The 13663-nt window shown below is 43.4% G+C and overlaps 1 protein-coding gene across 2 annotated transcripts in view; it reads right to left on the reverse strand.

Moving 5' to 3' along the window:
• The window catches only part of inpp5a (inositol polyphosphate-5-phosphatase A), a 163110-nt gene that overhangs the window by 101356 nt on the left and 48091 nt on the right, over positions 1 to 13663 (reverse strand). For both annotated transcript variants that reach the window (XM_031877122.1, XM_031877130.1), the window contains exons 2-4: positions 13182 to 13223; positions 2822 to 2922; positions 1477 to 1564 (exon numbers count right to left, since the gene is read on the reverse strand). In XM_031877122.1, coding sequence (XP_031732982.1) covers positions 1477 to 1564; positions 2822 to 2922; positions 13182 to 13223 — 231 coding nt within the window. The remainder of the gene's footprint in view (positions 1 to 1476; positions 1565 to 2821; positions 2923 to 13181; positions 13224 to 13663) is intronic.

Here is a 13663-nt window from a genome sequence, read left to right on the forward strand (position 1 = left end):
CCCCCCCCCCCCCCCCCTCAAAAGGCCAGTGTTTGTAATATTCTTTTGAAAAGAGCAAGTGCGACTCGGCAGTGGCTGTGATTTATGAGCGTTTGCGGCGGCGCAGCGTGGCGTGGAGGAGAACCAGCAACTCCGTGATCGAAGTCCTCATCTGGACCTTTTTTCTTCCCCCCCCCCCGTGTGTTATTACAGTGGAGGTTTTTTGGGTTTTTTTTTTTAAACCACATAATCTCCTGGGAAAGCAGACATGATGGCGTGATAAACCTGTAGTCTGCCAATTAAGCGTTGGACATGAAACCTGTTTCCTCTAGAGTGGTGGATGATGCAGAACAGAGATGAAGAAGCTCTGCTGCTCTCTGAGTGTCTGGCTCCACCAAGTGACCAAACACGAGACATGCACCCAGCTGTGGAACAAGGGGGTGAATGAAAAGGGTCCGTCACTGAGGTTTCACTCCTCACACAGCCATGTGTCAGTTAAATAGAAGACGCAGACACAAATATATAAAGATGATGATGTAATAATGTGAATATATCAGAAGACGGTGGGACCATAAGCACCACTTCATAACTTTTGTTATGTGTCATTCAGCATGAATAAAGCAATTTAAAAAAAAAAAAAAAAGAGTGATCGGCGAAAGAAATCTTAGTCGACTGAGACCAAAACGCAGCTAATCGACTGAGACTTTTCTTTCTATTACTAAGGCCAGTGTGTGTGTATCCATTCCTCTGATGATTACCTTCACTGTATTCACACTAAAGCTAATGCTAAGGAACCCAATGATTTGCTAATAAGTCGTGATAATCAATAAGTAAAAGCAGTCCCACATTTAAAAAGTTTCAACCAAAGCTCTGACGGCCACATTGTTTCTGAGTGTCTGCTGCCACCTCGTGGCCATCTGCTGTTACTACACACTGAGGGAAATATCAGTGCCGGTATGTGAAGCTGGGTTCAAGCCTCTCTATGCACAATAGAGTAGATCCCGTGAAGTATTTATACATGAACTTTTTCTGTGCATCAACGTCAGCTGCAGGTCTGCAGCTCATGAGTTTGTAGTCTGTCTTAGTTCACGCCGACTTCTAGAAATGAGCTCATTCCAAACCGCTCAACGTTTTCTTTGGCCGTTTTTTCACGCGCGAAGGTTTCCATTTCAACCACGAGCTAAAATCACAACGCGGCGTGCTAATTTAAGAGCTGCGATCACAAAATGACTTGTGTGATGATGCGTGTCACTGACTGAGATGTTTGCTTGTTAGAGAATTCAGAGAAGTGGGGGTCTGTCACGGCTGAAAGTACGACTTAGCGTAAAAGTTTAATTGTAGAAATATGACTTTATAAGTCATATTTTAGAACAATGTTTAAAGCCTGCTGTCTGTTTTTCATGTTATTCTAAATGTATGTAATGTGTGTAAAGCACACATGCGTGCACATCTCCCCTCGGATGTGAAGGCACCACCAACGAATCAGACGGCGCTTACCGTGAAATGCTCCTGGGACTTGTAGTTCTCGTCGAGGTAGACGCGGGCTCTGCTGTACTCCCTCATGGCGTCACTGGACAGCAGCTCTCTGATGGACAGCGCACACACACACATATATAAGGAAATGTCCAATAGATCTGGAAGCACCTTCCAGTTGAACCATGTTTAGAATATCCTGGATATATCACTACAGGTAAGAAAAAAACGAATAGGTATGCGCATGAAATCGTATGTTTATATATGCAAATGAGGCGTTATCTTATCAAATATGTGATAATTTGCATACATTTCAAAACCTGAACATTGGATGAAGCTAGGTTCAAAATTCTTGTTTCACTTAGTTGAGGTTTTTACAGAGAGGACTTTGGATCTTTGCATCACTCCATAAATCACAAATTACCTTTAACAGCGATTAAACAGGAACAAAATGTTGTATGAATCAGGCTATGAATGCTATATGAACAAACCCCTCTGTGCTAACCTTCAGAATATAGATAGGAAAGAAATTGGAAAGTTTGGTGATGTAAGTGCTGCTGGCTCAGAGCCTGAGAAAAAACTATTTAGAGAAAACACCTTTAAAGATATGGATTGTAAAATTAGATCCATTTCAAGACACTACAGGTGAATCGGGTGAACTGTTCTAACTAATAGATATCACCATGAAACTTCCCCGGTTGATTACAATTAATCTTTGTATTGGTATATCGGTAAATGGACTGTACTTGTATAGCGCTTTTCTAGTCTTCCGCTTTAACACTACATGTCGTCATTCACCCATTCATACACTGATGACAGGAGCTACCATGCAAGGGGCCACCGGCCCATCAGGACTAACTAACATTCATACTTCAGTCTTAGTATGGACTAGCAGAGCCGGGGATCGAACCACCGATCCTCTGATTGAAGGACGACCCTGCTCTACCACTGAGCCACAGTCGCCTTGTTTTCTACATGTTTTCTGAAATGGTACGTTTAAATATGCAAATGAGACATCATCTAATGTTAAGTTTTGGTAAATGTCTTAAATACACAAATTAAAAAATATATACATAATAAAATAAATTGAAACACCTAAAGGTGTATTGTGGATGTTTTCTTTCCTCTAGTCTGAAAGAAGACATGTTATATAGAGGCAAAATACCCCCATAATAGACCGGTGCATGAAAAGCAGTGTTTTTGCTTGTAGTATCTGCCTGTGACGTACATCCGTGATGCGACCAGTGGGGGGAGCAGTCCGCCGGGTTTTAAACTACCCCTGCATGTACCACATGGAGGGGGGGATGTTTCTTCATCTACTTACCATTACAATCACAACAATTAGGCACACCGGGAGCGCAATACTTACTTGACAAAACAGTCCACGTGGGACATGGATGCCTCGTAGTTCTTCCCGCCCACCTCCTGGCAGTGCACCGCCAAGAAGTGCGGCTTGTGCGACTGTACCGTCTGTAATGGAAGAGAGGGGACACACACACACACACACACACGCACACACACACACACACACACACACACACACACACACACACACACACGTTAAAAAGAGCCTAACAGTGCTACTGTACTTTTATTTTACAGTGCAAGTGCAGCCACAGCAGTTGAGAACGACGCTACGGCAAGCCCGTGTGCTCATAATACACAAATCTCAGGCCGTTCGGTCGAGGGTGAAACCTAAACGAGCGCGGACCCTGGGCCCCGACAACTCAACTCTGTGACATGCTACCGTATTTACACAAGACAAAGTGCCTCGCTAATGTAGGCATAAGGCACTTAGTGAGCTTGTTCCGAGAGTCGGCCTCCTTCTTCCATCCACCAGAGAGGGGGGGCAGCACAGCGTGCGTGTACACCGGCGTGCTCGCGCTCAACACATCGCTCCCGATACCGCGGGAATATGTCAGGACGCGGTTATTAGAATGTGGGCAAATACAGGCTGTTGTAGAGGAGAGAAAAAAAAGAGCTTACGTGAGTCACGTGACCTCGCGTTACCCTCCTTCAGCCTTTTTTCCCCTCGCGCGCGCAGCGAAGGTGTTTGTGAGCACCCTGTCAGAGGTGTTTGGGGCGGCTGACCTCAAATGGAAAAATCAATACCACGGAGTGATTTACAGCACTCACGAGCACTCACACAGGAGGCCGGGCCGCGTGGACGGTAGGCAGAGAGAGACGCATACATCAATGTCACGAGGGGGAGGAGGAGGGGGGTGGGGCGACAAATGGTCCCAGGGCCCGAGTGGAGCACCCAGCTACTCGGGCTGGCACCTCCACCTCGGCCGCTGCATTGCGCTCACATGCGCGGTTCAATCAAATAAAAAGTAATGTATGGCAATAACACTATGGATTTTCCATCAACCTATGGCTTGTCACTTAGCCTGGCGACCCAAAGAGCCGGGGACCTACAGCGGCTTAAACTTGGGCGAGATTAGTGGACCTATCAACTCACAGTGGAAAAGGTCACACTCTCAAGGAGCCTGCAACTAATGTCAGACGTTAGTGGGACGTGTGTGTGCACGTGCCTGCGTTAATCGACTGCATTCTATTTATCTTTCCAGGCTGTAAATTCAGGGCTACCTTGGCAAACAGACAGCATCCAGGAGGTACATTTCATTAGTAGAATGGCCAGTGCTATCAGCCCAAATCCAAACAGCATCAACCGGTGACCTTACTTTACTCTGGCGAAGAGCAAGCCCGGTGACCAGTGTCTAATTAAAACCGGCACCACTGTTAACAAGAGATTCTGTTAACTTTTTGAGTCGCGCAGGGACCGAAATATTGACATGGCAAATATCGGATCCATAAAGCGTGATTTTACGACGGGCGACAACAGTAGTGGCCTCTCTAAACAGCCCTCAGACTGGGACAGTTGCCATGGCAGTGCTAAGGAAATAAAATTTTAAAAAGCCTGTCTGGTTGTGCTGACATGACGAACAGAGTGAGTGCTGCCATATGGGACCGTTTCTCAACCTCACCAGGATGTCAGACGCTGTTTCAGATGGAGATGCGTCCTCTCATCCTCCCTCTCTCTCTTACCATGACCTGATTCTTAACATTTGAGATTCCAAGGAAGGAGTTATGTCTCCTGGTTACGTATCATCATGTTGTGGTTTTATTGTCGATCAGAGAGAAGGTCATGAGACACGTCATGCGAAATAACAAAAACAAACAAACTGTATCATTTCTCAAACTAGAAAAGGCTCATTTCATTTGTGAATAAACTGTAAGTGTGTTCGCTGCTGAAAATGTTGTGAAGTTGTACTCGGAGTGGAAGCCTATGATAAAAAAAACACTACAAGGAGTGTTAGAAGTGTAGAGGTGAGAAGTGCCAACTAAAGTGTAAGCAGTGAGTTAAGCATCAGTTGAAGTGAAGTGCTGAAAGGAGTTGAACTGTCAGTCAAAGCGTACGTGATAAATGAGCCAGGAAGTTTCAGTAAAAGGGAATTCCTGAAGAAATTAGTGACAGATTAAGCGCACAAACTGAAACAAGATATCAGTTGAAGTGTGAGGTGAGTTGTAAACACTGTCGTAACATAGTCATAACGTAGTCGTAACGTAGTCAATTGTGTAAAACAAGTGATGGTTGTTACCTAGAGGAGATGTATAAGTTGTTTTATGTTCAAAGCTGAAGACCTGACAGGGTTTGAAGTGTCAAAGCGTGACGGGGAGTATGAGGTCATCGGTAACGTTATAGCTGTGAACATAGCAGTGCACCGAGTGTACAGTTTATTTATCTGTAAATAAATGCTACAACTCCTCAAGACCCAAGCCAAGCTCCCGTGTTTTGCTTGCTACCTGTTGATTCAAGTGAAAGGGTCAGCCCCAGGCTCTCTTAAAGGTGAACCAGCTTTTCTTATTTTAGTGACAAGCTGCACAGCATCTTTGACCAGCAACCACACCACCAACAGGATATCTATTATTATTCTTTTTATCAAAAAGAATATATTGTTTTTTTCATTGAATTGTCTGGAAGATCCCAGCAATGAAAGTTTGAAATCATATTTTAGTTGCTTTTTCTGAGTTGATATAAATGTAACTATTTTGGTTTAAATGGGCATATGATATTGTCTCTTATCAATAACAGGCACCTGAATTGGATCTAATCGAAATCGTATTGTGATTGAGATATCAGCAAATATGGTATCGTCCAAAGAATCAATATAGTTTTGTATTGTGATGAAACTTGTGATTTAAACCCCGATTGAAAAGAAAGCAATTAATGGAAAAGCAGTCGAAGTGTCTGTTGATGTGTAAATGGTGAAAGCAGTCGAAATGTCTGTTGATGTGTAAATGGGGAAAGCATTAAAACTGTCTGTGATGTGTAAATGGAGAAAGCAGTCAAAATGTCTGTTGATGTGTAAATGGTGAAAGCAGTCGAACTGTCTGTTGATGTGTAAGTGGTGAAAGTATTTGCAAAGTCAGTGAAGAGCAGGATGAACACTTGAGTTGTGAGTTGAAATGTAACTGATGAATACAATTGAAGTGTCCGTTAACGTGTAAGTAAAAGTAGTTGAAATATCAGTTCAAGCACTGAAGACAAATGAGTAAAAAGAAGGCTTTCCGTAGAATTTCCACCCAAATACAATGCATGCTGGGAAGTGTTCTAATAAGCTAACAATGTTTCTAAAGAACTCCATTTGATGAGCTCAGTGAATGATCACTAATGCATTGCGTTTCTAAAATGCTTCCATAACTAAAGACCACATATTAACAGAACTTTCTCACTTTGTAAGACAAACACTGTTTTTTTAATGCTGATAATTGATATTTCAAGTTCTGACAACTTATATAGAATATAATGTGTTTTTATAGTCGGTTTCATCTTTATCTTAAATTAGTTTGGGACTGTGCCCCAGATACCTTCTAGTATACAGAGAGGGTCTTTGAAGAGGACTAACCAGGAAGTCCTGAGTCCTATTTGGAGGTGAGAAATAATCACAGGGATGAGAGGAGTTTGTGAGCCGACGTACAGCAAAGATTTGTGGGACTTCGGGATTTCACTGGCCTGTGACGGCCCAGAGACGTTTCCAATGCAAATTGGCTGTGGGATTATTCAATTAAGTGCGGTGCAATGCAAAGCGCCGTTTATACTGCAGCAGCAAGGCCGGATTCCCATTCAACCCAGTCTATTGCGCACATGCGGAGCAGGCAAATGGCCCTGCTTTGCTTATGTGTAAATGACTGGGGTATCCTGAGACCGGGGATTTGATCGGACTTACTGGCAGGAGAAGTGAGGAAACGAGAAGCAAAGACTGATGAAAAAAGCCTTAGTCACTGCATGTACAATGTGCCTCCCAAATAGTGGTAGTTAAAGGGACAGTTCACCCCAAAATCAAGAACACGCATTTTCTTTTTTCAAAAATAACTCTCCCTTTAACTGTAACTAAACCTGCTCGATGTTTCTGCGCGTTTTTCTGTAATTACCATCTCAAATATTCGCAGCGCTTAAGAGCATATAAAAGGAAAAGCTGTATGAGTAATAGCACGAAACTTTGTTTCACATGTATGAGTAAGTGCTGACTGCCAGATGGCGATATCTGCTCCTCCACGCCCCGAAGAGCAAACATGGAGAGGTAGATCCCTCTAAATGATGAAGATCAGGAAAAGGAGACCTACATTTACAAATATCTTGGTGCACACCTAAAAAAAAAAACTCTGCACCTGCCAAAGAGTGCAGTCTGATCAAAACAGGAGAAAGAGAGTTGAGCACGGTTATCTGGTTTTGCAGTAGCCGGTACAAACACACCAATGGACTGTGACCAAGGTGTGTCGTAGAAATAAATAATCTGTATTTGCTTTAAGGAATTCCCTGAAGCTGCAGACTTAGCAGGAACACCCGCTGACGTACGGACACGTGCAGGCACCGACTCGTTGGAAGCGATTCGCAGCAGTCGCACCTCCGCGAGAGCCAGTTTAACAGCTTTTATTGTTAATATTACCAAGGATGCTGCTGTGGAACTTCGGGATGATTGGCTTTGACGCATTAAAAAAAAAGAAAAAAGGAGAGAGAGACAGATCTTTCCTTACAAGCCGGTTAAGTTGGCAGCAGTTGAGCCTGGAATGCACGCGGTTGCCGTGAACATCAAGTTTTCTTAAAATGTTTCCCTCCTATGTGATTAGATAGGTGCCGATTCAATTTACCGGGTGTGAGACCAAACTTGTTTCTGTGTGAAACGGCCTTTGGATTGTTGCCAGGTCAACTGAAAGCAGAAGCCGTGACACCGTACTTAATTAAAACAAACAATGCGCTCATATTTTTCCAGCGAGACACAAATCATAGCTCTGGAAGAGTTCCCGACCGAAGGGGACAACAGTGAGTGTATTGTGTGAGTGGAGGGCGGGCGCGGCCGACTGTTGTGGTTCTTCTCCGGTCGACGGCCCTGGTCGGAGTTCAGAGTCTGATGCCTCTTTCCGTGACGTCAGCAGCACGGAGCTGGCATGAGGCTACAGGCCTGCCTGGTTTGCTCAGGGGCACACCTCTCCTCCCCACCCCCCCCTCTCTCTCTATGCATGCTTTCCCCTCTTTCTCACCACCCACACACACACACACACACACACACCCACACACACACACACACACACACACACACAATCCAATAACCTCAGTGCTTACAACAAAACACACTGGCTGGAATGGCCTGGCAATAGACATGTATTGGCTCGCCAGCGTCAGCAGTAATTACACAGAAGAGTGAAGCGAAGTTGACGGAGACCTGCAGTCTTCTGACTTCCGTGACCAGCTGTACGTTCTCAAATGAGGTGAAAATCATTTCGTCGTAATCAGGCCCCTTTGTGATTTAGATTAGTTGTTGTGAGACTAAGTGGGAGATAAAAAAAAGGAATGTTCCAAACCAGTTTTAGAGATCGCTATCGGAGCCAATTGAGGGAGATTTTTTTTGTTTGTTTATATTGGTTGGACAGAGTCTAAAGCAACTCAGATTTGTTTGAAGTTACCAATCAGCATGCCAAACGTGTGTCTTGCTCTTGGTTAGGACAAGATGACCTGCGGATAAACATTCCTCTCTCCACTGTAGAAGACACTATAGGACAAAATACAGAACTAATAATAATAATACGAAACTAATAAATTGTGATTTAAGCCCCATGGAGTAACTCCCTACGTTACTCCATGGCTCTGCAGATGTGATACATCAGGTCACGACTTGAATCGGACAGTAATGTTCAGGACTACCTGTCGCTGTACGTTTTGACGGTGTGGTCATGTATTAGTCCATGCATTAGTTAATGGAACCTGGTGGTCTAGCAATTACCATGGAACCGAATCATGCATTCAGTACTGGCTTCTTACTTTATTAGTCCTGCATCACATTTAAATCAGTGTGATTTGTATTCAGGCTTTATGAGGAAAAATATGTGACGTGATAAATCGTTTACAGACACAGAGCATTCAACTGCGGACGCACTGCAGTTAAATACAGAGTCCACAGAGCTGTTCAGAGGTACATGACACATTCTGTACTTGCATCTGAATACCATCTCTTCAGACTAAAAGTAAAAATCGTTATGTTCTTGCGACAATATTTGACTATGTGACAGAAAGTATTCTTGCACACGCTTGAGGCTGAATAGAATGACAGTCAGGCTGTGTGTGTGTGTGTGTGTTCAGGGTGAGTCTGGAATATTTTCTGTCACAACCAATGGACCGGGGCTTCCTGGGAAAAGTAAAGAAGACAGCTTTTCTCAAAAGGGTTTGAGGTGTCGTTTTATTTACTTGGTTTACATGTTTACATACTGGTCTGAACTAACAATGTTTTTTACAGTTAGTTCCCTACCACTGTTGCAGAAACAGAGGATGAATCATCTTGTGAAAAAGAAGTGAAGATCCTTTACTTTTATGTGTAACAATGCCCAAATAACGGCACTAAGAGCCAACGGGAGCACCAAAAACAAAAAGCGACTCTTCATGTAGGATCGATGCGACCTGCCTGCATTTACACAGAGATTGAGTGCACTGAAATATCACTCACTTCTCTGCATTGAAAAGCTCCAGCATTTATATAAGGAACACTTAAAAAAGTGTGTTTGCTCACAGAAACACATTTCCTCCAAAAAAAAAAACTGAATACATTATGAATGAATTGTAGAGAAACAGGACAACGTAACATCCTAGAAATAGAACCCCTCTCTGTCAGAGTGAATCCAAGTCCACTGGATGTTTGTACAGCGCATCCTTACCTCACTGGTACCGTGTAATGTATACCAGCTATGCCCACGGAAGTGTTATTTTTATCTTTCATTGCATTACCTTTCACTGAACATTTCCCCTTCAGCAGTTCTTACTACACTGCACAGCTATAAATTCATTCGCCAATAAGCTCCCATGTTCAGTGGGTGTGGTGTCACTGGAAAATGAATGTCTGGGTCACATGCAGTTACTCCAGGATACTTGATCACGATGAGGCTGCAGCTGGAAAAGGTGCTGTAAGTCAAACAGCTTCCTGATGAGGAAATCACCCCAAGCGCTTTGTTTTAGAGTGAAAATTATGGATTTATACTGCCTTTTGGAAAAAAAATGAAAAAACTAACTTGGTGTAGTTGACCGCATGTGAACCTCAAGTGGAATCCTGGTCCCGTTTGGCCCGCCGAGACATGGCCGCTACATCATCAGGCTACAGACATTCATGGCTCTAATGCCCCTTGGTTGGCACTGGCACGCCGCTATCACCGACGCACAAATCAATACGGGGCTATTTAGCCTGACAGCGGCGCTGAGTAACGCTCTGAGGATTGCTCGTCCACGCTGATGAATTCGGGGAAACAGCTAATTTCATTCCGTCTCTCCTTGGGTGTCTTGTTTTGTATGAATTCAGGCTTTCTTTTTTGTGTCATTCCCCTCTGTTCATTTCTAAAGTGCTGCCATGTTTGACTTTGACTGGTGAGGTGACATTGGTGGACTGACATTTGAATTCTTCTCACTTTCTGTGTAAGGAAATGAAAACTATAATAACACTTTTGTGAAGACTTTTTTTTTTCTAAAGGGGATACAATTGTGGAAACAGCGCTTCAGGCCTCTGGGTGGGCATTTCCCAATGCAGCGGTTTACTGACATTTGCTGGAGAATGTTACAGTCCTGGAGCCTAAAAACACTGAGGAATTGTTATTTGGCCCTTTTCAACTAGCACACTTAGCATGAGCACATTTAGCATTTACAACATTCAACATATGCTACTATGTTTATATTACACTCGGGAAAGTGGAACCTAGCAAGCTAAGTTAGGCTAGCTAGCTCAGGAAGTCGAAGCTATATAGCTTAGCTCGCTAACGTTAGGGCTGATCATCCCACTGGATAATACTTTTTGTTCATGGTAATTCAACACTTGCCGAGTCATCGGCAGCTCCCCCTCACTCACAGTGTTGTGTTCACCCCACATTACACAAAATCAGAAGAAATTAAACTCTAATTTTCTTCTTTTTGTAAAATACTATCGGAACAAACGCATGAGTATGCATTTCTTTTCAATTTGAACTGCTCCAATATGTGCGCACTTTAATGAAAAAACCTTGCAGAATGTATTAGCAGTCTGAATTTACCTTTTTCCAACACACAACCACACCAGAGTTGTGTAGAAAGACTTTGGTTATCATAGCACAACAGTGCGTGTGTCTGTCGCTTTCAGACAGCAGTTGAGAGCTCTAGCTTCCTCACTTCCCTCACCCCAGTGGAAAGAGTTGTGGTTAGTCTGGGGTTCCTATGCAGATGAAAAGGTAAGATACGAAACATGACTGAGCTCGAGCTTTTGCCTTCTGAAAAAAACTGTGCGTTCAGAGGGGTGAGAGTAAGGTGAATAAGATTACGGCGGACTAACCCAACGTTAGTCTGCAAGATTCGGTTTTTAAAAGACTGAATCAGTTTATTATGAAAAAATATAAATACACAAAAAAAAAATGTTTAAAACAATGCATTGAAACTATAATCAGAAAGTAAGTGCATCACAGTTTACGACTAGATTTTGGTAGCAAGAGGAAGCACATGCCTTCACTTGACTTAATCTACAGAGCTTCAACTGAATAAGAAAAGTCATGTGCACCAGCCTCAAGGTTTGCGTTCACGGTCCCATGACAAACACGTGCCGGGCCTGAGCCCATACTACATCCACTGTGCCATGACATAAATGACTCATATAGTGAGAGTAGTAAGCAGAATAATGATGGGAAAATGATGACTGCTAATAATAACAGCAGCAGTGGACATAATAGAATAATAATGATAAGAAAAGCAGGAATGGTATCGGTAATAGTGATGTGACTAATAATAATAATGATAGTAGCGGTGGGTGTCAGCAGGGCCATGGCAGGAGGCCCGACCACGGTCCAGATATAACCACGATCCATGGAAAGCATATGAACATCCCAGTAATATTCCAGCTTTGCATCTTCTGATTAACGAGCTGGCTTTCATTCCTTCGAAAGGTTGGCAGTGTGATATGTGTGCATATCTAAAATCCTGTTGACATCCAAGTCTTTCAGAATAGTAGTTTGTGTTTCTCCTTTCCGACCGGGAACGTGGGCTCTTATCTGACGGGCATGCATCTCTGCAAACCGTATAACTACCACACAACGCACAGAGCTGAGACTTGGAGAAGTGAGTGAAGTTAACAACTGCATGTACAAAAAGCCACACAGGGGTGAGATTTACGCCCGATCAGGAGTGGTTTCGGTTTTCCTCCTCCGATTAAGAGCAGCGCACAGCCGCTTTTATAAACAGAGAGTCCCAATAGTCTGTCAGACGGTCTGAAAGGAACACTACCTTTGCCAGCAGAGTGCAGAGCAAGAACATAATGCACAGCACACTTTAGGGCACGTAGATTCTATTCGTGGAATATCGTGACTTTATTCTCGTAACATTACAACTATTTTTCTCTAAATATTACAACTTCCCAGAGAACACAGAAATGCAGGATGTGTTTTGAACGTGCATTAAAATTAATATTAGCTCCCTGAGAAACTAATAATCTTATTCCAACTGTCCAGTCTAATCACATCTGTTATTTTGCACTCAATTACATGCTTCCTTTAGTGATACGACAGAGAATAATAATCACCACGAATATTCAGGAGAGACAATTAGCCTCTATTTGCATTGATAGAGGGCCAAAAAAGGTTGAGCACCACTGTGATAGTGAGTCACTGTAGATTAGTCGAGTAGACGGCCTGAAAAGGTGTCGATCGGTGCGGAGGAGGGTGGCAGGAGGTGAAAAGTTATTTGTTTGGAGAGAATGTGGCCAGGCATTACACTCGTTGCACCTTTAAGTCTGGATTGTCCCTTCAGCATATTCTCAATTTGTGTGCATTTAGAAAAAAGAAAAAGTGAAATAATATTCCGGTGCCACATATTAATTACATTCCGGCATATTAAATTCAAAAAATGACTTTTCAATTTACACATTACATGTTTAAAAGCGTTAACAACCATTTATTTTAAGGTTTGCATCAGGACGTTGCGATACAGTCTATACAGCCAGGAGTGTCCTGCAGTGGTTCATGTCCCGTAGCGTTTTACGAGCCGAGCGACAAACACTCCAGGAGCAAACACGACATCCTGTAAACGATGCGTTTAACTCCATCATTTGAAGTTGGAGCTTCCCATTTCGGCACCTGGGAACTGGCCGTGTGGAGCATCACGAGACAGACCCCAATATGTAACAGGTTGGACTGACATCGTTGCATATTTTCGGGCTGGGCGCTGCGTCACTTACCTGGTAAAACTCCCTCAGCCATGTCTTCTGTAGATTTTCGGGCTGGAAAGAGAAGAAAGGCGAGATGTTAGTGACGTAGTCGTCATCGTCTAAACTCGGACAAACAATGAAGGATTTCTCCGGAGTATTGGAGTTATATGTATATACACACTCGCACATCTATCTAATATATGTACAACCACGTGTTGTTCTCCATGCATCCACTGACAGGAAGTTGCCTTCCTCCAATTACAGCATCTTTCCCTCGGTGTCACGAATCACGCTCTCCAGGGCACCGCCAACCCTCTACCCTTGTCTCCCCTTCTTTTGCTTGCTCTCTCTCTCCCCCTCTCCCACTTTAAAAGGCTATCCCGTAGACCTGGACTCTAATTTGTGCAGTGGAAACGGAGACAGGGCCCTGGGCAGTCTACCATTTAAGGAGAGATCTCCCTATGTCGATAACTAGGTCTGATGAACTGCTCTGTGTGCGTGTGTTGGAAAGT

This window comes from Anarrhichthys ocellatus, unplaced genomic scaffold, assembly GCF_004355925.1.
Source record: "Anarrhichthys ocellatus isolate YVR2014 unplaced genomic scaffold, GSC_Weel_1.0 scaffold3, whole genome shotgun sequence".
In the NCBI taxonomy this organism is placed as follows: Eukaryota; Metazoa; Chordata; class Actinopteri; order Perciformes; family Anarhichadidae; genus Anarrhichthys; species Anarrhichthys ocellatus.